This window comes from Labeo rohita, chromosome 14, assembly GCF_022985175.1.
Source record: "Labeo rohita strain BAU-BD-2019 chromosome 14, IGBB_LRoh.1.0, whole genome shotgun sequence".
NCBI classification, from domain to species: Eukaryota; Metazoa; Chordata; class Actinopteri; order Cypriniformes; family Cyprinidae; genus Labeo; species Labeo rohita.
Window position 1 is genome coordinate 1112705 of NC_066882.1, and position 25482 is coordinate 1138186.

Below are 25482 nucleotides of genomic sequence, written 5' to 3' on the forward strand. Positions count from 1 at the left end.
TGACTCAGTCGATCACATGCCTCGATCCAACAATTTATTAAATTATTATACTTATATTAAAATAGGTTAATAATTCAAACAACGTCTGAAACGGAACATTTTCAGTTTCAATGTCCATATTGTCCATAAGAACGAGAGAGAGAGAGATGGGTGAAGTTTTTGTTGGAGAACAATATGTAAATGCTCAAATACACAGGCTCATATGGGTGAAGTTTTTGTTGGAGAACAATATGTAAATGCTCAAATACACAGGCTCATACTGTCGGGTTGACTCTCTCAGTACAACAGAATTATTAGAAGTAAAAATGGAATCAACAGATAAAGGTCAGTCAAACTTTATTAATTTGAATTTAAATGATATTAAGGATTTATAATTAGTCTATTAGGCTATGATTTCCTAATAACAGTGAGAAATCCTGAATCATTTTAACTCTCTTAAATACATATAGAGAATATTTGTAATGCATCATATGATAGCAAAGTCTTTGGTTCTAGGCATTGCGATATACAGTAGTATACAGATGTAGAATACATGTCAACAAATACATTTTTACAATCATGATTAAACTGTGCCTTTCAGTTCAGCTACATTGTTAATTGAGTGCTGTAACAATGATACACTGGTAATAATAAACAAAACACTCTAAATGTATTACATAACCACTCATCATGAAATAACATTAAAGTACATTTGTTTACATTTATTAGTATAGGCAAACTAAGTTTTATAATTATAGACTTAATGGTCAAAAGCAGGAACAAACAACTTACTGAAATCATCTTTTTAAGTGGCCAAAATCAGATCTCATTTGATAACAGTCACTTAAAGTATTCCTGGTTTCTTGTAAAAGACTAAAAAGTTCAATAGAAAATAAAAAAGATTCATTTCAAAACATTTTGCTGAAGTGAAAAAAATGAAGTGAAAGTCATGACATTTACCAAGTTGCCCATCAAGGAATTTGTGCTCTGCATTTAACCCATCCAAGTGCGCGCGCACACAAACGCACACACACACATGGAACAGTGGGCAGCCATTTGCCCCAGTGCACGAGGAGCAATAAAGGGTCCGGTGCCTTAGAGCCTGTTGAAGCAATGTTAGACTTTTCTCATTAAAATGATCATGTTCTCTTAATAAAAACAAATGAAAGCACTGAGAGCATCATGAGTCAGAATAAGATGGTTGTTTGATTTAGTTATTTTTTTCAGTTAAATTCACTTTTCCTATAGCGCTTTTCACGATACAAAAAAAAGGTTCTACATTCTGTTTAGGAGTAGCTTATCAGTGGTGACTATGGCAGAAATGTACAGGATCATTGTACATGTACAGTAAATCATTAGTTAATGACGTATTCAAAGAAATGGGGAACACTACGGCAATGAATGATTATATGTTGCGATCTAACTCAAGCAAAAGTTAGTAGTTTCGTATGTTGGTTTAGGGTTGGCATCATCTCTTCTAAGGTGTGCAGTCATCTCAGATCTTTGTAAAAGTTGGATCCAGACTTTTGTCGGTATGATTTAAAAGTATATAACTGGATAAAAGCATATAACAAAACTATTGTCCACTCATGCTTAAACATTTGCCTTTAAAAAAAAAAAAAAGGACAGTATCTTCCCTGTGCATATATGCAAATGAGTCTAGTCTGTTGGCACAAAAAGGCAGATCATTTATTTCTACATGTAACAAATATCAATAGCACAACTGTTGTCAAGGAGCTCAATAAAAGACAATAACAAATGAGTTCACCCATTCTACTGTTTTATTTGACTGAATCCGTCAGTCCTCTAAATAAATATGATGGATTTAACCTACTTTGTCAATAAACACAAACATGAGAAATGCTTACGCACTCCTGTATTTTTCCATGGTTGCCATTGATGAAGATTTTTCGGTAACACTGTACAATACGAGTGCACAAATATGCATTAATTCATGCTTAATTAATGCACAGATAATCACAAGAAAATGTAGAATGCATGAAGAACTAAACCATTTATTAATGATTACTACATCAGCAACTAATGAATATATATGATATCTATCATTCATCTATATGATTCATATATATGATATCATTCAGAATTAGTTAGTTAGTGCCTCAGTGAGTTGGAGCCATGCATTTTCATCGGTTGAAGTCATACATTTCATCTTCCAGTTGTCTGCTTTAATTAATCATTAGCTAATGATTTGCAAAGATATCATTATGTTATGACTTTACTTGTTGAGGCACATGACTAACTAACCAATTCTGAACCCATAACCACAATGACATGTTACTTAACAATTAGTTAATAGTTCTGTGGCTCAACAAGTAAAGTCATAACATAAAGATACATTTGCAAATCATTAGCTAACGATTAATTAAAGCAGACAACTGGAAGATGAAATGCGTGGCTTCAACCCACTGTGGTAATTAACACATGAATTTACACTATTAGTTCATAAAATAAGTTATTAGGGAATTAATACATTATGACACATTTAACTAATAACAATTTATTGATTACTTAATCTATGAATCATATAGAATGTTCATTTGTTGCTGATGAAGTAATTATTAATAAATGGTTTAGTTCTTTAGTTATATATTAACTCATGATTATCTGTGCATTAGTTAAGCATGAATTAATGCATATTTGTGCACACGTAAAGTCTTACCGGTTTTTCTTAATTTGTTTATTTTATATTTATTCCGAATCATAAAAACGTATTTTTCGATATAAAGTGATCCTGACATCATTTTATCCCTTGTGTCACTCCAAACCTGTATGACTTTCTTTCCTTGGAGGCAGACATCAGAAATTTCACTGAATAATGGTTTGCATTAAAATTTGTGTTTTGTCATTTTTGGTGGTTTTTGAAGCTTGAAAAGAAGCAGCCTTGCACTGCCACTGTTTTTTTTTTTTTTTTTGGTTCACATGGACGAGGATTTCACATGGAGATCTTGCACAGTTAGGTTATACTGCAGCCACACATTTGTGGTTGGATTCTTTGTGATCCAGAGAGAAGCGTATGTACTGTATAGTATGTCATGTTAACCAAAACATATTACCTGTTAAAGTATTTTATTAATTTGTTTGTAAATGATGTAAATATAATATAAGTCTTCTCTCTCCATCAGATCTGAGAATTGTTGTCGTGGGAAAAACTAGAGCTGGAAAGAGTTCAACAGGAAACACTATATTGGGTGAAGAGCATTTTAAGAAGGGTTTTGGACCACAGTCAGTTACTAAAACCTGTGAGAGAGGGGAAGTGGTGAGCGGAGACAGAAACATCTCAGTAATCGACACTCCAGGCATGTTTGATACTCAAATGCCAAAAGAGGAACTGAGGGCTGAGATAGAGAAGTGCATGTACATGTCTCTTCCTGGTCCTCATGCATTTCTGCTGGTCATCAGACTGGATGTGGGATTCACAGACGAGGAGAGAAACCCAGCAAAATGGATGCAGGAGAACTTTGGAGAAGATGCTGTTCATTACACCGTCATTCTGTTCACTCAGGCTGATCATCCGACAGGTAAATCATTGGATGAGTATATCAATAGTAGTGTTGACCTCAGGGCTCTTGTTGATTCATGTGGTGGCAGATATCACTCATTCAATAATGAGGACATGGGGAACCGCTCTCAGGTCACAGGACTGCTGGAGAAGATTGAGAAGATGGTGGAGGAGAACAAAGGACAGCAGTATATGAATGAGATTTATGAACAAGCCCAGATCCAATGTGAGGATTTTAAAGACATGGGGAAAACAATGCTAATAGCAATAGGAGCAGGTGCAGTACTTCCAGTAGCAATGTCAGCAGGAGGAGTAACAGCACTGACAGGAATAGGAGCAGTGTTAGCGACAGTAAAAGAAAAACTGGGGCTATAGGGCACAGCTATTCCCATTCAGTGACAAAAGAAGATCTTAATAATCTGTAAACTTGAAGGCACATGTAAATTCAGTCTGAAATGTTGCATTGAGTTGTTTGAGATAATTACACATTTCCCTGCTGAGTACATACAGTACACACTGATTATTTCACCCCACTACAATGTCTTAAAAGTATCTATGTAATGAACTTTTTTTCAACAGAAGAACAAAACCATTGCATGGATATAAATGACAAAGAAAGACAAAAATCATAAAAGTGTAAAACATCCCTACACACACACAGGTGACACATGGCCTTCTGGAAAGTGAATGTGAAAATATAATTCACTGAGCATGATCATTAGTTTTATTTACAGGTAAAAACAGTGTAAATCTACAGTTTGTCCAAATTTATACATTCGTGTGTGTGAGAGACTCCTGTAATGAAGATGGGTCACAGCCTTCTAATGAAGAAAATCGGATCTCTTATCAGACAGACTGACATAACTGATGTGCTCATTGAGAGGCAATAGTCTGCATTATTAATACTCAGATTATCTTACACACACACACACACACACACACACACACGCAGAGGATCCAGCATGATGCATAATACAGCACAATCTGTCTGAATCAAAAAGAAAATGACTGTAGTAAGAAATGAAGAAAGTTTTTAAATCATTAAAAGTTTTCTGCTCTCAGTATTTTTGTCTTGTTTTCATTACAAATAACTAAAAATTGTTTAACCATAATAATCCACCCAAAAAGTTAATAATCACAAGTAATCCACCTGATTCCAGTCCATCAATGGAGTGGTGTGGATTACTTGTGGATTTTTGTAATGTTGACTCTCATTCTGACGGCACCCATTCACTGAGGAGGACCCACTGGTGAGACAGTGATGGAATCACACATTTCTCCAAATCTGATGAAGAAATAAACTCATCCTGGATTGCAAATGTTCATTTTTCAGTAACCGATTCCTCTAAATCAAGGTATGTTTACTTTAAATGGAAAATGACTTAAGATATTAAGTCTTATTTTCTAAAAAATGACATACATTAGGCAAATTTATGATTTAAACAAGAAAAAATATCAGCCAATAAGGTCAAAAAAATAATCTTGTTTTCCCTTTAAATTAACTTTATTTTTCTGACCCCACAACTGATATCTGTTCTTGTTTTAAGCATAAACTCACTTCATTTTTTTTTTTTAAATATCTTGTGTGATTTTGCTTCTCCAGTAAATGTATCTTGATTTAAGAATGTGTAGATATTTGCACTGGAAAACAAGACTGAGGAAGAAAATCACTGTTTGTCGTGTAATTTTTTTTTCATGGTGTTGGAAAAAAGTGGACACAAAAAAGTGGGCTGTGAAACTTGAAAATGTCACAGAGTCAGAAAATAAAAAATAAATAAATAAAATGGCGTCTGTGCTCATGTCTCTCACCTGACTGTCACATCAATCAGTTCAAGGTGCCTTCCCGATGATGAGGATGCTCATGAGGAAAACCATGATGAAAAATATCCACATGAAGATTCGGTCCATGACCTTGGCGACCTTCTTCCATTCGGCAACTTTCAGGCACGTGGCCTTTTGCTCACGGAAGCAGTTGGCGATATATTCGACATTCCGGACCAGTTTGGGGTCACACCCAAGGATACCACCAGTGCCACGGCAACTGCAGTAAACGCAGGGGTCAAAGGTCAGACTGAAGGCAGCCGATTTGTCATCATCAGGGCAGCAGGGGGGTGGAGGTGCTTTCGGTTTCTCTTTGGGATGGAGGTTCTGGTTGTGATTCTGATGCTGGTTCGGACTGTGGAAGGATTCAGATTCCTCCATCTGTCCAAATGGTGAAGCACAGCTCTCGCCAACCTCATAGACAAAGAAGATCTTGGACATGTAGTCGATGATGAGGACTTTGGCCCAGTATGGCACCGGTTTGGCCTCTGCTCCACAGAAATGAATGTTCATGATGAAGATGGTCAAAGCAGTGGATGCTGTGATCATAGTCATCGTTGCTATGTAGTATTTACCTGACAGAGATAAAGACTAAATATGATAAAATATATAAACTAAATACAGATTTTTATACACTACCATTCAAACATTTAGTGTTGCTAGGACCTTTAATGTTTCTGAAAGAAATATGTTCTGCTCACCAAGACTGCAATTATTTGATCAAAAAATACAGTAAAATTGTGAAATAATATTGCAATTTAAAATAGCAGTTTTGTATGTGAATCTATTTTAATAAGTAATTTATTTATGTGATCAAAGCTGAATTTTTAGCAAAATTACCTCAGTCTTAAGTGGCACATGATTCTTCAGAAATCATTCTAATATGTGGATTCGCTCCTCAAGAAACATTTGCAATTATTAGAAATGTCCAGTCCAGATCAGCTGATTCTCTGTACAAACACACAAACTAATTGAGAGACTCACCGATCAGAGGAACACTCTCGGAGGGAGGCATGCTCTCCGCCACCATCATCTGGAAGACAGTAAGTGCCAGCAGAACCGTCACGCCCAGTGAGACTTTCTCACCCGAGTCGGCGGGCAGGTAGAAACCCAGGGGTGCAAGGAAGGAGATGAGGAAACAGGGCAGCAGCAGGTTAAAGATGTAGAAGGAGCTGCGTCTCTGCAGCAGGAGAGTGTAGGTGATGTCGGGATACGGATCCGAGCAGCAGCCGTACATGATCACGTTCTTGGTGGCCGGCATTCCGTGACATTCCCACTCTACGTTCTCCACGAAGTCCGACAGGTCTCCGCTGTCCATCCCCATGGTGATGTCCACCTGCAGGAGATCAATGGACATGTTAGAAAACAACTATTTTTAATTAACTCATGCCTAAAATGCAATTGGCTGGTTTGCATGTCACTCTTTCTGTCTAATGGGATGATTCTTGGCTAAAATGAACACACTGGACTAGACTATATCTTCTGAACACTAGGTGGCGCTGTCTTTAAACTATTCAGGCACCTGTAGGACACACTGATGATGGCTTTCAACAAATTTCTGGCAATGCATCAATGTTTGTAAATGCTTAAAAGGAACGGTTTACCCAGAAATGAAATGTGCTCACACTCAAGCCATTCAAGATTACAATTAGTTTTTTCATTTACATTTTTTTCATCAGATTTGGAGAACTGTGTTATTCCATCACTGTCTCAACAATGGATCCTCTGCAGTGAATGGGTGCCGTCATAATGAGAGTCCAAACAGCTGATAAAAACATCACAATAATCCACAAGTAATCCACACTCCAGTACATCTGTTAACATCTTGAGAAGACAAAAGAGTACATAATTCTGTTGTTTCTCACATCAAAATCCACATATTTGTTAAGAGCGGTTTTGGACTTTTTTTAGCTTTTAAATGGTGCTTGATCTGTGCAGATTTTTCTCCTGGTTCAGACCAGACCACTTTTTCGTCTGAAACAGGTCATACTGATGTTACTTGAGACTTAAAAAGGACGATTTCATAAACGCACATTTAATACATATGTGGAGTAAGAACATATAAAGTAGCTAAAGTGTTTCAAACATACCTGCACTGTTCAGTTGAATGATAAAGTTTACCTCTTTAACTTTGTTAAAAAAAAAAAAAAAAAAAAAAGCGAAAGAGAAAATATTTTTCGGATAAGCATCAAAACAATGCCCTATCGTATTGCCGCGCACCAAACCAATACAGCGCAGTCAAGAATAACTTTTGAATTTTACCTTCTGTTACTGGCAATGAAATTAGGCTACTGGTTGATATGTCCCGGTAGAGCCCTGCATTTTAGCCCGAGCCCGACGGGCCTCGACTTTTTTACGCCCGTATAATTTCACATCATAGTTCGGAAGCGCGCCGGGCTTCGGGCCTGTTTTAGGCTTCTCTTTATTTTTAGCCTATATTTTAGACATCCACCAATTATGGTGATGAAAAAAAAAAACCGCGTTGGTGGACATAAGGCCAGACTTCACTTTTGCTTTCACTTTCGAGACCGGCTCGGAAGGCGCTTTGTCTCCGTCAGCAGCAGCAGCGAGCGCGCCTTCAGCGCAGCTGGAACAGTTCCGCGTTCAAGCGCACACAATAGGCTAAAGCTTGCCGAAAAGCACCAGCAAAAGTCACTACCATTAATGTGTCGGGGTGAAATAGTAAGGAGATTTTTGAATTATTTATTATTAAACTAGCGTTTTCTGAGTCAGTGTCGCCATCTCCTATTTGGATGCGCCTTTACAGAGAAATGCATCTTTACAGATTACACAATGAAAAAGTTTTTGTTTTTGATTTGCTTTATTTCGTTAAGTTATAATTTAAAGCTTTCTATAGATGTATGTATCATGTCTGAGAGGTTTATATTCGCTGAGTTTCGGTTCATTTTTGTAAAGCGCTCCTGTTGAGACAACAGAATGTTTGTTTTCTTTCTTTTATAGAAGCACCGTTTGCAACGTTTTGTTGATATTGTGAGTGCACACAAATAAAAGTAGACCCTTTACAGCTCCGAATGATGTATTACTTTTATCAGCAAAAATGACGGAATTTTTTAAATTGTTTCCACTGAAAAAAAAAAAAAAGAAAATGTAAGTGATCGCGCTGGCACCTCCATGTCCTGCAAAGCGGCTTTAGCTTCCATTCTCCGCACAAATGATTGGATATGCACCTAATAGCACACATTTATCTAGGTTTAACGTTAAAAATAACATTGTTTTATACTTGAACTGTTTTATATGTATTTATTTTAGGCAAGTCATAATGATTTGAGAATGCAAAATTTATCAAACAGTCTTCCGCTGGCCGCTTTGTCGTACCTTTAAAAACAAAACTTATATTTAACGAACAAAACAAAACAAAAAATGCTATCAAAATAACTTGATAAAACAAAATATAATCACTTTGCCATTGCATACAAAACTAAGCTATTTTAATAGCTGAAACAGTAGTATAAGCTGTTTTGGGAGAAAGGAGATAAAAGACAGGCTCGGGTCGGATCCGGGCCGAGAATAGTTTGCTAGATCTTCAATTGCTTTTGCTTTCCTTTGAGGGTATTTAGTACCGTCTAGTTCCTCCGTACAACAGGGCCAGCTTCGTTCTAAATGTATTTTGAGGTGCAGCTTGACATATTAATGGAGAGTTTCAATAGTTAGTAGTAAACCGGTTACCTCACCTGAATATGTTCATAGATTTGTCTTTGAGGTTATCTTTGGAATGGAAAAATGAATATTTAATTTGTAAAAAGCATACTTTTTCACTTCTTTCAGTTAATCTCGTAAAACCAGTAAGTTAAACCAGTAGTTACTGTTACAGTTACTGTTCTGTATATTAAAATACAATTTTTGACAGGAAGCGCCTGCCATCGAAGTTACTTTATATGAATAGAAATGTATTTATTTGACAGAAATTGCCTGCAATTGCTGACAGGTATCTGAAGATTCTGCTCATGAATATAAATCGTATTTGACATGAAACTCATGAGATCGCTGACACATAGTTGATGTTACCATACAAAAACAGAAAAGTATATTTATTTGACAGGAGCCCCTGGGATCTCCAACGGGTATCTGAACTTACTTTATATAAATAGAAAATATATATTTTTTTATGCAAACTGCCTACCATTATTGTGTAGTACCTGAGGTTTCTGTATAGTAAAATAAAATATTTGACAGGAAGCGCCTGCGATCGCTGACAGGTGTTTGAAGATACATAAACATTTAAAAAATATTTATTAGACAGAAACTGCCTGTGACTGCTGACAGGCATCTAAAGTTACTGTTTATGAATATAAAATGTAATTGACACGAAACCCATGTGATCGCTGACACCTAGTTGATGTTACAGTACAAACATATAAAATGTATTTATTTGACACCAGAACCCTGCGATCATTACGGGTATCTGAACTTACTTTATATGAACAGAAAATGTATTTATTTGACACAAACTGCCTGCGTTTGCCGACAGGTATCTGAAGTTTTATGAATAGGCTATAAATCTTATTTGACATGAAAGCCATGAGATCGCTGACACATAGGATGTTGCCATACAAAAATATATATTTTTTGACAGGAGCCCCTGGGATCTCCGACGGGTATCTGAACTTACTTTATATGAATAGAAAATGTATTTATTTGACACAAACTGCCTGCCATTACTGTTAAGTACCTGAGGTTTATGTATATTAAAATAAAATATTTGACAGGAAGCGCCTGTGATCACCGACAGCTATTTGAAGTTACATTATGTAAATAAAACTATTTATTTGACAGAAACTACCTGCGATTGCTGACTGGTATCTGAAGTTAATGTTTATTAATAAAAAATGTATCTGACACTAAACCCAGGAGATCGCTGACTCATAGTTGAAGTTACCATAAAAAAAAACAAAAACAAAACAAAAACAAAACAAAAAACCCTGAAAAATGTATTTATTTTACACAAACACCTGGGATCGCCGACAGGTGACGGGTCTCTGAACTGACTTTATATGAATAGAAAATGTATGAATGAATCTTTTGATTCAGATCGGAACTTCGGAAAGGGTTTGCGAATTAAGTCCGAAGTCTCGGTCTGAAATGATGGTTCATGAATCTTTATTCAGATCGGGACTACAGAGCAGGGATCATGAATCATTTCATTTAGATCGGAACTTCGGTCAAGGTTCGTAAAACTTTTAATTTAGCTGGGAACTGCATATATGTTTTTATAACTTATGAGGACACACAGGGCAAACATAAAGATACAGTCTTCACTATTTTAGGATTAAAAGAGCTTTGGATAGTTTCCATATTCTTGCCAAGATCAACTTACTTAGAAACAGATTTTTGTTTATGTGAAATTTAGCCAGCACAAATTATGTTTTCATATGTTCTCTTTTGAGTAGTCAAACAATCCAAAGAAAACATCTTTAAAACAGAAAGAAAAGTCACTTACAAAATGAGATTAGATGACATTAATACATCTGATCAAAATGTCTCTGTGTGGTTCATTGGCAAACAAGTGAATGAATCTTCCTCGTAAGAGACCTCTCATTCTGACAGCACCCATTCACTGCAGAGGATCCACTGGTCATGTGCAAGTGGTGGAATGACACTTTTCTACAAATCTGATGAAGAAAAAAAGATCTACATCCTGGGTGGCCTGCGGGTGAGCAGATTTTCATTTTTAGGTGAATTTCAGTCTAGTTTTGTGAGAATAGACAGCTAACCAAAATATGTTCTTAAGACGTTTCTCAAATATTAAATTTAGACTGTGGAAACTTTTGAACGCAGAGTTACATGTTTTTTGAACATTGAACAAAAAAAATTCAACTGTATTTGCTGAGAAACATAATTATTAGTTTTGTTGTTAAATATGTATAAAATACAGCTTCTTTTATGCTCTGCTGCCTTTAATAGCCTAAATCATTTACATAACTTATCTGTGTCATCATTTACAGACCCTTTTGTTTGTCTAAGCATTTAACTTGGTGTAACCGATATGTTATAAATGCCTTTAACTGCAAGTTCATTGTTCAAGAGACTTGTATTAAAAAATATATAAAAGGTGTTTGTACCTGGTTTCCGTTGTAAGTCCATGAGCCGAAGGTCAGGTTGCACTGCTGGCTATCGAAGGGAAAGTAGGAAACATCCACCACACAGGAACTCTTAGTGATGGCCGGAGCGTCCCATGTGATCTCGCCGTTATACCGCAGCACCACATTAGTGTCCACCGGCCCGGAGAAATCATCATCCGCTCTGATCCAGAACACAAAGAGAGGGACTTACTCATCATTCCTCACTGAAACTGCAGAGAGCTGTCAACTGATGAACAACCAGGACAGATAAAGTAGTGTGTGTGTGAACGTACGGACTTGTTATACAGCACCAGATCTGGTCGCCACACCAGGCTGCTGGGAATGCGAATCACCTCCAGACCGTCGTACTCCTCTTTATTCCACTTCAGATGAGCGTCGTGCCACGTCTGTCTGATCCACAGATACGCGATTAACACCTGGTTCCTCTCGTCCTGCGCACACATGCAGATGGGCAGGTGATGTTGAATTTCTATGTACAAATCAGGGTGATTCAGAGGGACTTCACACTTTGAAATTCACATGAAAAATGAAACTACTATGTTTTATCTGTTATATTATTTGTCACATGACCTTATAATAAAGATCTGACCAGCTTTCAGGTTCTTGCCAACTACACTGTAAAAAACAATTTGTTGAGTCATCTTAAAATAATTTGTAACCTGGCTGCCTTAAAATTTTAAGTTCAGTCAACTCAAAAAATGTTTATTCAACTTGAAATGTTAAATTATACTAAGTGACAACTTAGATATTTGAGTTGAATCAACTTAAAATTTTAAGGCAGCTGGTTTACTTACCCACCTGTTAAGTTTAGCAGATACAAATATCTAATTTGTTACTTAGTACAACTTAACATTTCAAGTTGAATAAACTTATTTTAGTTGACTGAACTTAAAATTTTAAGGCAGCAGGGTAACAAATTATTTTAAGCTGACTCAACAAATTGTGTTTTTTATTTTTTACAGTGTACAGTAGAAGTCAGTTAATTTTGAATTTATAAAAATGAAGATGAAATTATTTTTTAAAGTTCTTAGAAATGTGAAGTAGAATTTTGTGTTCATATTTTTAATTTGGAATTTCAGCACAGGATAATTTTGTACCTACGCTTTTTTTAAAAATGCAAACACTTAAAATTTATAAAGTAAAAATAAATAAATAAATAAATAAAAGTAGAATTTTACTTTTAACTTTTTATACTTTTATCACATAAGAATTTTTTTTTTTTTTTTAATTTGAACACACAAAATGGGCATCAAGACATTTAAGAGAATAAAAAGTCAGTCATTCACGTCATTCTTTGTTTCTCTACAACCATACCTTTCATACGTATCTTTGTTTCACTATATTGTGACATTTTGACACACACACATGAACAAGGTCAGAATTTACTTTCACTTTTTCTTTTATGAATTTATTGGTTTGTGTTGTCACAGAAATATGTGTTTTACACTGAGTTAGCAGTAGAAGAACCAGCCATGACATCATACATGTGATAGATCCTCCCTCTCTCACTCTCACTCTCTCTTTCTGTCTCTGTGTCTCCTGCCGGCATCTAATATTAACAGCAGTCTGGGTGTCTCTGCTCAGCTGACCTTCAGTAACATCATATAACCCTACTGACAGTGTGTGTGTGTGTGTGTGTGTGTGTGTGTGTGTGAACTTACCATGTCTTTGATCTGAGACAGGGTGACCTGCAGCGTGACGTTGAGGGATTTGTCCGTGTCGTCCACCGGTCGCAGAGCGCTGGAGTAATTCTCCATCAGATCGTTCAAGAGCTTGTGTGCGAATCGACCCTGAGCACAATGAGCCACTGAACACACACAACAAAAATACACACACATTAGAAATCCCTCCATGATCGGCACACATATATATAGAGATATATATAAAGATATTTTCGGCAAAATATGTTATATATATATATATATATATAATATGCAATATATATATAGGCTTCATTTCAATCCAAGAAAATACATTCACACGTCACATTTGAAGAAAAGCTTTGTTTGTCTATAAGGCATGTGAACACCCTAGTTAAAAAGTAATATATTTAAAATGCGTAAAGCATAGTTCAGTTACTGATATAAAAACTGTAAATACACTTTATTTGGAGTACTACTTGTGCACAATGCAAATTTCTTAATACTAAGTCTAAACTATGTTTTAATGCCACTATTGATGAAATTTGTATGATCTTTAAATATTTTGCATTTAAAGAACTATATTATTTAAAGTGTACCAAAGATATACTTGCAATAGTTCCACTTTAGCACAATCAGATATACTTAAGTATATATTTAGTTGGACGTCAGCACAACTAAAGTGCATTAAGTACAAGTACAAGTGGTTAGTTGCTCCAGTTAAGCAGACTTTACATATACCAGTTTAGTATGCTAAAAGCAGAATTGCAAAGAATTTATTTTAAGTACATAATTTGTAACTCTATTTTTAAATACATTTTAGTATATTTGTTTTGCACTAGGGCATATAACACATTTGAATAAAATATAGCAAGGAACATACTTTACTTTAATATATCATTATAAGTTGTCAATTATAAGCCTAGATGTAGGCTACTGTAAGAATGGAAATTAGTTTTCTTTTTTCCTTTCCCCTGAAATACATTTTTAAATGTATATTTTGGCATATGAAGGTTTAAACTAAATATGATCTATTTCAAAAATACATTTAACTGAGTGTTAGTTTACAACATATATTTGGCATAAATGTGAGAATGAGCTGGTGAGGTTCTCTCAAAGTTATAAACAAACATTCCCGCAACATTAATAGAATGTTCTTTCAAAGTTATTTGGACTTTTATAATGTTCTCAAAATGTTGGCACATCATTAGTTATACATTGTTCATCTATCAGATTTAACTACTGATTTCAGAACGTTCAGAAAACATTCAAAAGTAACAATCCAATGCAAAATAAAATGGAATGTTCATTTTAGGTTCGCATAACTAAAATAAGTTTTGAACGTTCAGGAAACGTTTAGAGAACATAATGAGAACGTTCTTAGAACGTATCATTGTTAGCTGGCACAAACCTATTGCTTAATTCTCAACCGCATTGGTTCCCCAGAACCAAACCAGCCTGGAATTAATATTAATATATAATCTGCTTAGAATATAAATATGAATATGCATGTCTCACCTTCAACCAGCAATAACGCAGAGAAGAAGAGCATCTCTATCCAGCGCCGCATCCTCTCCATCACCCCGATCGCAGATCATCCGCCTCATACAGAACAGCGAGGATCTTCATCCAGCTCACCGATAATCCCGCTCTGTTCTGGCCCGTTACGCGCGAGCGTTGTGGACACTGGAGCTCCGGGTGTCGCGTTGCGCGCCGGGTAACCGAATGCGCCGCTATTCATCTGTCAATCATGCGCGCAACAGGTGGGCTCGCGGGCAGGTAACGGAGATGATGCGGGGATGGAGACGGAAATGACACCTTTATCATTATATCTTGTCCTGAACTGACACGGGAGCGAAATGCAATCTGGGTCATTTGTCTTGCGCGCTTTTGGCACTGGGTTGAGTTTCAGATGTTAAAAGCGCGTGTTAATCCCGCCGTGAGATCTGAATAAGGGTCATATGATCAGGTGACTGAGTTTATCCGTCCTTTCAGCACCAAGATACGCATCTAGCCAACAGAAACACGACAAAACGGACGGAAACCGGAGAGGCCTGATCAGTCTGGACTGGAACCAGAGGACAAGAGCTGACCAGAACAACACAAACACATTCACTGAAACCGCCAAAAACACATCACCAATGTGCAGAGGGTCCGAAAAAGAGGGTAATACTACAGTACTTGGTGCTGAATGATTACCAAAATATAAAAAAAATGTCATTTCAAATGGCTTCACGACAGTAAAATAAATAAAAGTTATACTAAATTTTGTGAACCCGGACTACAAAATCAGTCTTAAATAGCACGGGTATGTTTGTAGCAATCGACAATGGGTCAAAAAATCATATTGAGTAAAGATCATGTCCCATGAAGATATTTTCCTACAGTACTGCCTGTCAATTACCTACAGTAAATATATCAAAACTTAATTTTTAATTAGTAATATGCATTGCGAAGAACTTCATTTGGACAACTTCAAAGGTAATTTTCTCAATATTTAGATTTTCAAATAGTTGTATCTCGGCCAAATATTATCCTAGCAAACCATACATCAATGGAAAGCTTATTTATTCAGCTTTCAGATGACCTATAAATCTCAATTTAAAAAAATGGACCCTTATGACTGGTTTTGTAGTGCAGGCTCACATTATATTTACTACTGTGGTGCATGAGAATCTGATAATATCATAGTACTTGTACCATAAACTGGAAAATGACGGCCAAAAAACTTTACGATAAATTATGTTTTTATTGAATACAATAAATAATTCTTTAGCCTACATATCATTATTACTCTGTCACAAAAAAAAACAACAAAAAACCAACTTACTTTTTTTTTTTTATTTACATTTTTTTTTTGGTAACTTTTCTGTGAAAATGTATGTCATGTTAATGATAAAAGACTAAAAATGTTACTTACCACAAAGAAAAAAAAAAGAAAATACTATTGGAGCTATTTCTACTTAAGAATTTCACCTTTAATTCAATGTGTTACTTTACATTTCTTCATAATTATTTGTGAAAATGACTAGCCATTTCTGAGTGAAAAAGTATAAATATATAATTTTATTAACATTGTATTACTTAATATACATTATATATATTACTGTAAATATCAGTGACATTTTTTTAATTTCACAGATTTATAAACATCATTGGTTGCTTTTAACTTAGGAAACTGATTTATATATTTTCATATATTCATATCTGTGGGATCTACAAGTCTGAGATCACTCGAAAAACAATACTTAAGACATTAGAAATATCAAAATCAATTCAACTCTTAATTGTTATGCTGATATTATAATGTAAAATGTAAAGCATATTTGCATATTTGTCTATTGAGCTGTCCTTTCTTCTTCAGTTCTAATAACATTTTCTCTCTTTCTATAAATATTGCATCAACATCTGTCTACATTATTATATACTCAGAGCATAAGACTGTTTATGAATGTTTTTGCACTGTCAGAACCTGCAGTCAACGCAAAATACAGATCATCCAAACATCATGTGCTCAGCCATGAAACTGGTGTTTATTTCACTATTCCACAAAGCAATAATAAATAAAGGCATTGCCACATTGCTTTAATTTATACAGACTTTAATAGCTTTATTTACAGATGAACTCTCGTCTTTCGTATATTTGCGTGTGTGTGAGATTTTTCCAGTCTTGACTGTTTGAGATTAACATGTATGAGTGAAGGAACCATTTGACGGTCTGTGTGACACTGTTCGAGTTTTAAAAACGGAACCCAAAGGTGTTCCAGATAAAAGGGCCAATGATTGTGCAGGTGGGAGAAAGACTGCAGTGCTGATTGGGCGTGTGGGTGAGGGGGCGGGGCTAGAGTCAGACAGCTGGACTCATCTGAGAGAGATGATGATGATAAAGATGAATTTAAGAGAGAAACAAAAAAGGCACATCCAAACCAAAATAAGTAAACAACAGAAAAAGAGATATAGAGAAGAAATGGTCAGTTCACTCAAAAATGAATAAAAATGTACATTTTACTCACTTTCATGTTGTTCCAAACATATGGAAGCCTGCTTTTTTTTTTTTCTTTTTCTCAGAATCACAAGATATAAAACTGCACTTCTGAGAAAGTCTCAATTCTCAAAAACAAACTTGGAATAATGAGATATAAATTTAGAATTGCAAGGGGAAAAAATGAATTCTGAGTTTATATTCAGTTAAAACTGCGAGAAACAAAGACCAATTGTTTTTTTTTTAATTTGACGGTGGAATCAAACTTCTATTCCAATCTGCATTATACAAGGAAAGGGGTGGAGGCTTTTCCTGCTAAATAAGAGCAGCGTAAACATTCAGCTCAACGTCTCCCGCTGAAGAAATAAAGTCAGCCGAGTTTAGAACAACATAAAGATGACGCCATTTTCAGTTTGGGATGAACTATTCTGAACGGAGGAATGGTAAAAGATGGATAAAGAAAGAAACAGAAAGATGAAGGTAGTTTGGATTGAGGAGGAGGAGGAGATTTTGGGGTGGGATTGTGTCAGATAAGGTGCTTTGGCCCCTCGAGTTGGACTCAGTTGCTAAGCAACAGTTCTGTCGCCGTCTCCACGTCCCAGGATTTCGACGACAACGCCACTATTACTGCATTCTGAGGAGAAGAAACGTTCCACATGTCAGTGATTCTGAGGGGAGGAAATACTCGCTGCACAAACATCATCTGTCATCACATAATCATAAGCTGCATCACGATTACTGTCCTTCATAACAGTGTGCAAAATTATAAACCCACATGCTTTTTGAACAATTATCTGGCACAGAAATGCTACAGAAAAAGAAGTCTGAGGTCATTATTTTCCAATTTTCGAAAAACTGCAGTAAATGTGATGGGCAAACATGTAGGGCCCTGTGATTTTTGCGATGCGGAAAACACGGACGGAATCGCCGAATCCAGTCATAAAAACGGAATTTACTGAATAATGCGGAAGTTTGCCTGAATTAATCAATAGTAGGTCATTACACTTAAATCAAACCGCAATATGGACTAGTGTCTGTAAATATTACGCCACAAAAATACCATTTAAATGTGAATCCTGCATGTTCTGCGTGTTTTAATGAATGGACGAGCGGATTTGTTTATTACACACACTGAAGCACGTGACGCTCACAGTGATTTCAGCGTTTGTCATCTCACTAAATAAGGACATAAATACATTAACAATATCTGCTGAGAGTCACTTCATGAGCATTTGACCGTTCCATTTTAAGAAAACTAGCGCTATATCATATGCACACAGAAATGTAAAGGTAGACACGGAAACCCGTCAAAATAAAAGTCCGGTTTAATTTGAAGACATTGTGCCAGAAATATATTACTACTACTACTAAAATGAAACAAACATTATTTTTTAGGGTATAATCATACAAAATTTCTTCCATGTTTTAATTTTAATAAATAGATAATAAATAGTTAATAAATAGTAAATTCCCCTTTGTTTGCCAAAAAGAGTTTGCGTAATTTTCAATAATTAAAAGATAAATGAAATTAATGTTCTATGCCTTCATTTGATAACCTGAATATTTCAAAATACACAACACAGAATTTCTGAGGGTAAAAAAACCTTTCATAAGGTTATAATAAGAATAAATTTGAATAAATGAAGTATGCATTCAAATAATGAGACGTGCTAAAACACAGAATTTGATAACAATAAAACATGGTGAGAGGGCCCTAAACATGTCAGTTTTGTTAAACCTTCATTAAATTGATGTTAAAATTGTATATGTTTCATGATTTTAATTAATTAGATATGCTCTTTAATTAATAAAATTAAATTTACCATTAAAAAGGAGTTGAGAAAAATTAAAACGGAAAAAACGGAATTTGGAAAACAATAAAACGGAATTTCATAGGGCCCTACACATATATGGAAGCTTGTTTCTGCTACAGAATAAAAAAAAACAAAAAACAATTCAGACTTTTTTCTCAGAATTCTGAGTTTACATCAGGTAAGGTAACGTTTTACCTTCTTTTACCTGTTTGTGCAAATCACACAATTTATAGCTCACAATTCAATAGTTAAAATTGCAAGAAAAAAAAAGTTAAGACAAAAAGTCACAAGCACTTTATTTATTTATATGAGCTTCCATACATGTGTGATGTAAATGTGTAATTACTCACTTTATCAAAGCCCATAGCGCAGAGTTTGTCTATTTTGCGTGTGTAGTCTGGGCTGGAGACGGGAGCTCCTGCGTAAACATGTGACCAGAGTCGAGCCGTCTGTTTGAACATCTCTGGGTTCTGTTTATACTGCCAGACAGGAAACAAAGAATGTTAAAAGAGGAAATGACCAATTCGGACTCAAAACACGCTTATTTATATTGGCTAGTAATTTTTGGTATAGTTGGTACCTCCTTTTCTAGAAGATCACTGAATTGTATGTTTGCCATGTCAGTCATTCATGTGAAACTATAATGGTATATACATGCACATGTTTTTGAAAGAAGTCTCTTCTGCTCACCAAGGCTGCATTTGTTTGGTCAGAAATACAGTAAATATTGTAATATATTTGTACAATTCAAAACAGCTGTTTTCTATGTGAATATCTGTTAATCTGTAATTGATTGCTGTGATCAAAGCTGAATTTTCAGCATCATTACTCCAGTCTTTAGTGTCACAATCCTTCAGAATTCATTCTAATATGCTGATTTGCTGCTCAACAAACATTTCTGATTATTATCAATGTTGAAAACAGTCGTACTGACAAATATTTCTGTGCAAACCATGATACATTTTATTTTTCACGTTCAAAAGAACAGCATTTATTTGAAATAGAAATCTTTAGTAACATTATAAATGTCTTTACTGTCACTTTTAAACAAATTAAATGCATCCTTGCTTAATATTAATTTTCAAAAAAAAAAGTCGAAAAACAAAGATCATTTAATCTTTGCCTTTTGAAGTTTAATAATCAGTAGTTTAATAAATTGAAGACTTTTTAAGGACCCTCAACACTACAGGAACACCATTTTTCCACCAAAACAAGCCCAAAACAACTACCTGATTGGCAACTACTGCGTCCTGTGGATCATCTGGTTCAGCGGCGGCCAGAAGGGCCTGTAGTGACAGTAAGACTGTTCGGAGGGTCATCGCCGCCGCCCTGAAACACACACAGCTTCAGTTCCAGTGCTCGCTGTTGTTCACATCTCTACCGTGCGTTCAGTGAGATCTTACCACTGGTCCTTCAGGATGTCCAAACAAATGGCACCTGTTACTGAGCTGATGTTGGGATGCCAGATCTTCGTTATAAACCGAACCTGAAAAACATCAGCGGACGAGTGGAATGATTATTCTGAGAGTGTCATTTAAAAGACACATTAGTCAATAGTAGAAGTGAATTTCACAACATTATTCTTAGTTCATCTGAATTTTAAACCAGGAACAAGTTAGGATGGATTGATGGCATATTTTGTTTTAAAAAACTGTGATTCTTGTGCAAACACATTAATGTCACCTAAAGCAGAGTTACTATAGTTAACCTTAACTGTAATAAAATTAAATACAAAGAAACTTTTTTTTTTTTTTTTTTTTTTTCTGCTAGTTGCTAAGGGAACATTTCTCATTTTCATTTAGTTTAACCTGATGCACTAAAATAACTAAAACCAAATAAACTTAAATTAACAAATAAAACATTAGAAAAACTATACAGACACATTAAAAATAATAATAAAAAAAGAAACTGGACAAAAACACAAAGCAAAAAAACAAAGCAACATTTCTCATTGTATTTAGTTTAACCTGATGTGCTAAAATAACTACAACTGAGCTAAAATTAATAAATAAAAATGATGTTAAATAAAAAGAAGAGACCAAAACTAAAATGTAAATTTTGTTTTACTAAAATATAAAAATATATAAATAATGTATAAAATATACAAATAAATCTACCTCAAAATATTAACAAAAACTATAGTATTATATCAATGATAGTAAAATAACACTGGCCTAAAATGTAATGTACATAATATATAATATTTTATATATATTTCGTAAATATATTTTATAATATATAAAGTTTACAATGTACATTATATAGAAACAATACAAACGATGTCAAACGATCAATCGCGATTAATCGCACACAAAATAAAAGTTTGAGTTTGCCTAATATATGTGTTAAATAGTTTATTATATATATATATATATATATATATATATATATATATATACACACACAAACAAATTGTACTTAAATAACATATTTCTCTTAAATATGTACATTAATTTGTGTGTATTTATAAATACATAATAATTACACACACATATATTAGGCAAACTCAAACAATTTTTATTTTGTATGCGATTAATCACGATAAATTGTTTGAAAGCCCTAACAAAAAGTTTTTGTTTTCCTTGAGAAGTTAATTTTGAAATAATTTTGTTTTTTGTTTTTTTGTGTTAAGCTACTGAACTTCTACAAAGGCTCCTGCTTGTATGTTTATACAAACAGTCTACAGTACCACAGTATAACAAATGTTAGCACATGTTTCTTTGCAATAGTCTATAACAACAAACCCAGTTTAACTAGATTAGCCAGTAATTTGGCCCAGCAGATCACCCTCTAGAAGAGGAACTTCATCGTCTGGTTACTCACCTTTGGCGGATTAAATGGATATGTCTCTGGAATTTTAATTTCTAGCTGATATCTGCCACCTACAAAACAAGAGAGAACATGTACAAAGTCATGCAAAGAGAAAGTCATGCAAAAGTAGAGCCAAAATCAAAGCAATACATTAAATCAACATTATATCACTGCTAACAAAAATGACAATGAATTATAACATCATTATTTCTGAATGTTCTCTGAAGTGTTTTAAGCGTTTTAAAAAACATTTTTCCATGGAACATTCCATTTTATCATTTTGCAAACATTATGAGAATGTTACTTTTGAATGTTCTCTGAAACAAGTAGTAACATTAAAAAAAAAAAAAAAAACATTAAATGAATGTCTAACTAAAATGTTTCAGGAAAAAAAACATTGCATTAATGACATATAAATAATGTTATTCTGCTAATGTTTTGAAAACCTTGGAGGTAACATTCTATTAACATTACTGAAGAAAGTTTGTTCTTTGAGAGAACCTTGCCAGAGTAACCACACTGTCATGAGAACAAATATGTATTTTTCATAAATATAATGTAAAAAACAATTTAACAACTGGATAAAAAAAGCACCTTATCAGTGCATTTTCTCAATTCTGCAATTTGGCAAGTGTGGTAAAACATTTGGACTCTGGATACTGCAGATGGTCTGAAAATTAAATCTTCAAAAAGCATATATTAAATACTACAGATATCTTTGCAATCAAAAAATGGTATTACACATCTAAGATAAAGTGGTTTTTAGAAATAACATATTTTCTCTGACCTTCATAAGGTGTGTCTGGCGGTCCTGCGATCTCCCCCTTCAATTCTGTGAAATTCTCATCCACTAAATCCACCTTGATTTGGTTTTTACTCGTCTGTGAAAATAAAACATCAGAACAATCAGTCAACAAATGACAAATTTCATATTTTTAAACCCATTCCACAAAATTCTGCCAAAATGAGAGCAGAAAACGCCTAAAAATGTCTGGATTTGGTTTCTAAGGTTGCAAAAAAATTCAAAAGCTTTACAACTGAACCCAAATAAATCCAATAAATCCAAAACCACCAACTCTCACAAAAAAATAAAAATAAATAAATAATAATAATAATAATAATAATAAAAAAATAATAAAAGTACAGTGATGGAATCACGTGGTAAATAATGGTATGAAAGATCACATACCATGGTATTTACATTATACATCAAACAAACAAACAAACAAACAAAAAAAAGCATGATTTTATATGATGGGTCTGGTACCATGGTAATACTATGGTATTTTTTGGCACTTTATTTGTGGATGCCAGCTATGACAACTTAAAGTCACACTGACAGCTGACTACAGTATGTTATAACAAACATTACACCTGTAATTTAAGTTCAATGAGTATTTAAAGAAAGATCCGAGATGTAGATACTAAATTCAATCAATTGGTGCCGAAGTTTTAATGTTAAAAGTTTCACACAACACTCAATACAAGCATTAGCACATTATCACACGCATTATTTACAGTATGGACATTAATCAGTGGATTTTAGGTAAAATGCGTGTTTGTACAATCATAATAAACCTTAATTTAATCGTAGTCGTGAATCTGTCAATGCTCTACAATGCAATCACACCACAACCTCCGTAAAACTGCAATAAAAGTTTAAAAACCAGTCAGTCTGCTTCCACTAACCCAAATATTAACTGTCGCCAGTCTAAAAATATTCTTTTAATGTCCAGTCTTATGTTTTAAGAGTAAATGTGTGTGTTTATGCAGCTAGCTGGCCTTCAGTTAGCACGCGGCTAATCACATTCACACACGGGCCTTTATTAAAAACATGATAAACACACAGGAATGCACATCCGATCACTGGATCACAACATTAAGCGCATTGGAAACGATTAAATAAGCACGTTTAGAGCTGTGATGTGACTCGGTTCAGCGGGTTTGGACTCGTTTAGCAATGCGGTTCGGCCTGGACTGGACAAACACCCCATAATGTTCCCCACAACCGGCCATCTGACAAACCAAACACATATTAAACTGCATTATTTTAATGCTCGAGCCAAATCACAGCTGCTGCATCGGGTTCGGTCCGGATCAGCTGCATGTGTGTGTGATTCACAGCTGATCCGTGCATCATCTCACATGATAAAACGCACATGTGTGAGACATGAAGAATGATTGACAGCCGTCATGTGAAACGCACACGTGTGTGTCGGTGTTAAACGCACCTCTTCACTTTTCAGGACCTCTTTAAACTCCCGTTTGATCCGCTGAACCGCGATGTTGGCCATGCTGTTCATACACACACCACCAACACACACACACACACACACCTCTCTCTCTCTCTCTCTCTCTCTCTCTCTCTCTCTCTCTCTCTCTCTCTCTCTCTCTCTCTCTCTCTCTCTGTGTGTGTGTGTGTGTGTGTGTACTTGTTTTTGCTACATAGTGGGGACCAAATGTCCCCACAAGGATAGTAAAACCTGACATTTTTGACAATAACAATGTAAAAAAATGATTAAAAATAGTAAATGATGTGTAAGAATGCAGACATGTTTTCTGTGAGGGCTAGGTTTAGGGTTAGGGGATAGACAATATCGATTAGTCAGTATAAAATCTATAGAAGTCTATAGAAAGTCCCCACAATTCACAAAAACAAACGTGTGTGTGTGTACCTGGTATTTATCACGTTATGGGGACCAAATGTCCCCACAAGGACAGTAATACCAGTAAACTTTGACCTTGTGGGGACATTTGTGAGGTCCCCATGAGGAAACAGGCTTATAAATCATGCAGAATGAGTTTTTTTGAGAAAGTAAAAGTGTGCCCAGTCTCCTGTGAGGACTAGGTTTAGGTGTAGGGCGATAGAAAATACGGTTTGTACAGTATAAAAACCATTACGCCTATGGAATGAACCCATAAAACATGTAAACACAACGTGTGTGTGTCTGTGTGTGTGTACTTGTTTTTGCTACATAGTGGATAGTAAATATGGATAGTGGATAGTATTTTTGCTACACAAGGATAGTAAAACCTGAAATTTTTGACAATGACAATGTTAAAAAATGATTAAAAATAGTAAATGATGTTTATCTGAAAGTGTAACAATGCAAACATGTTTTCTGTAAGGGTCAGGTTTAGGGTTAGTGTTGGGTTAGGGGATAGACAATATCGATTAGTCAGTATAAAATCTATAGAAGTCTATGAAAAGTCCCCACAATTCACAAAAACAAACATGTGTGTGTGTGTGTGTGTGTGTGCGTGTGTGTATGTAAAAAAAAATTGCCAGTATACAGTAGAGAGTGAATGTGCCAAGATGTCAAGAGATAAAAATGTTGCACCAACAGGATGTCTGAAGTGTCTTCAGAAGTTCTGATCACCAATGTGGCAATCTAAGATACACAAGACGAAACTTCAAGCATCATTTACCCAGCTAACAACAATGTTACAAGAATGTTTTTCCTTGGTTCCATTTGATCACTTTGAAAACATTACTTTTGAATGTTCTGTATTGTTCTTTTCCAAAAAAAAAAAAAAAAAAAAAAAAAAAAACAGAACAAACATTCCATGAATTAATGAGCTAACATTTTGAGAACATTATTAAGAGCAACACTTGGAACAAACATTACTGGTTATGAACAAAGTTATGAACGTTGGCACGATGAGCTAGACGCACAACAATGACTAAACTTTTTCGTAATTGGTCTTTTGAAATTCTTCTATTGTCTTGAAATGTGCAATTCTTGCACTGAAGTGAATACATTAGGTTTATTTAACAGGTCTATTTGACCTCACAAGAGTGATTTAAGGCCCA

General features: G+C 34.9%; 3 protein-coding genes across 3 annotated transcripts; 1 reads left to right on the plus strand and 2 right to left on the minus strand.

The window, feature by feature from the left end:
- Positions 1-240: 240 nt before the first annotated feature.
- LOC127176437 (GTPase IMAP family member 7) lies at positions 241-4441 on the plus strand. Its single transcript, XM_051128112.1, has 2 exons — positions 241-324; positions 3123-4441. Exons 1-2 carry the CDS (start codon positions 306-308, stop codon positions 3872-3874), a joined length of 771 nt encoding a protein of 256 aa, XP_050984069.1. The 5' UTR covers positions 241-305; the 3' UTR covers positions 3875-4441.
- Positions 4442-5314: 873 nt separating this feature from the next.
- Positions 5315-14664, minus strand: LOC127176355 (neuronal acetylcholine receptor subunit alpha-9-II). The gene is made up of 6 exons (XM_051127988.1): positions 14580-14664; positions 13083-13228; positions 11698-11852; positions 11401-11581; positions 6305-6656; positions 5315-5895 (listed from the first exon to the last, which is right to left on the minus strand). The coding sequence occupies exons 1-6, from the start codon at positions 14638-14640 to the stop codon at positions 5330-5332; spliced, it is 1461 nt and encodes a 486-aa protein (XP_050983945.1). The 5' UTR covers positions 14641-14664; the 3' UTR covers positions 5315-5329.
- A 1906-nt stretch (positions 14665-16570) lies between these two features.
- ube2ka (ubiquitin-conjugating enzyme E2Ka (UBC1 homolog, yeast)) lies at positions 16571-24037 on the minus strand. Its single transcript, XM_051128321.1, has 7 exons — positions 23900-24037; positions 22456-22549; positions 21681-21739; positions 20261-20343; positions 20087-20186; positions 19208-19336; positions 16571-17677 (listed from the first exon to the last, which is right to left on the minus strand). Exons 1-7 carry the CDS (start codon positions 23969-23971, stop codon positions 17603-17605), a joined length of 612 nt encoding a protein of 203 aa, XP_050984278.1. The 5' UTR covers positions 23972-24037; the 3' UTR covers positions 16571-17602.
- Between the last annotated feature and the right edge of the window lie 1445 nt (positions 24038-25482).

Coding starts and splice junctions, on each gene's coding strand:
- LOC127176355 (XM_051127988.1), bottom strand. CDS start 14,640: ATGGAGAGGATGCGGCGCTGGATAGAGATGCTCTTCTTCTCTGCGTTA. Junction 13,229..14,579: donor TGCGTTATTGCTGGTTGAAG/GTGAGACATGCA, acceptor GTGTGTGTTCAG/TGGCTCATTGTGCTCAGGGT. Junction 6,657..11,400: donor GGACTTACAACGGAAACCAG/GTACAAACACCT, acceptor GATCTCCTGCAG/GTGGACATCACCATGGGGAT.
- ube2ka (XM_051128321.1), bottom strand. CDS start 23,971: ATGAACAGCATGGCCAACATCGCGGTTCAGCGGATCAAACGGGAGTTT. Junction 20,187..20,260: donor GACATCCTGAAGGACCAGTG/GTAAGATCTCAC, acceptor TGTGTGTTTCAG/GGCGGCGGCGATGACCCTCC. Junction 19,337..20,086: donor ACGCAGTAGTTGCCAATCAG/GTAGTTGTTTTG, acceptor CCTGTCTGGCAG/TATAAACAGAACCCAGAGAT.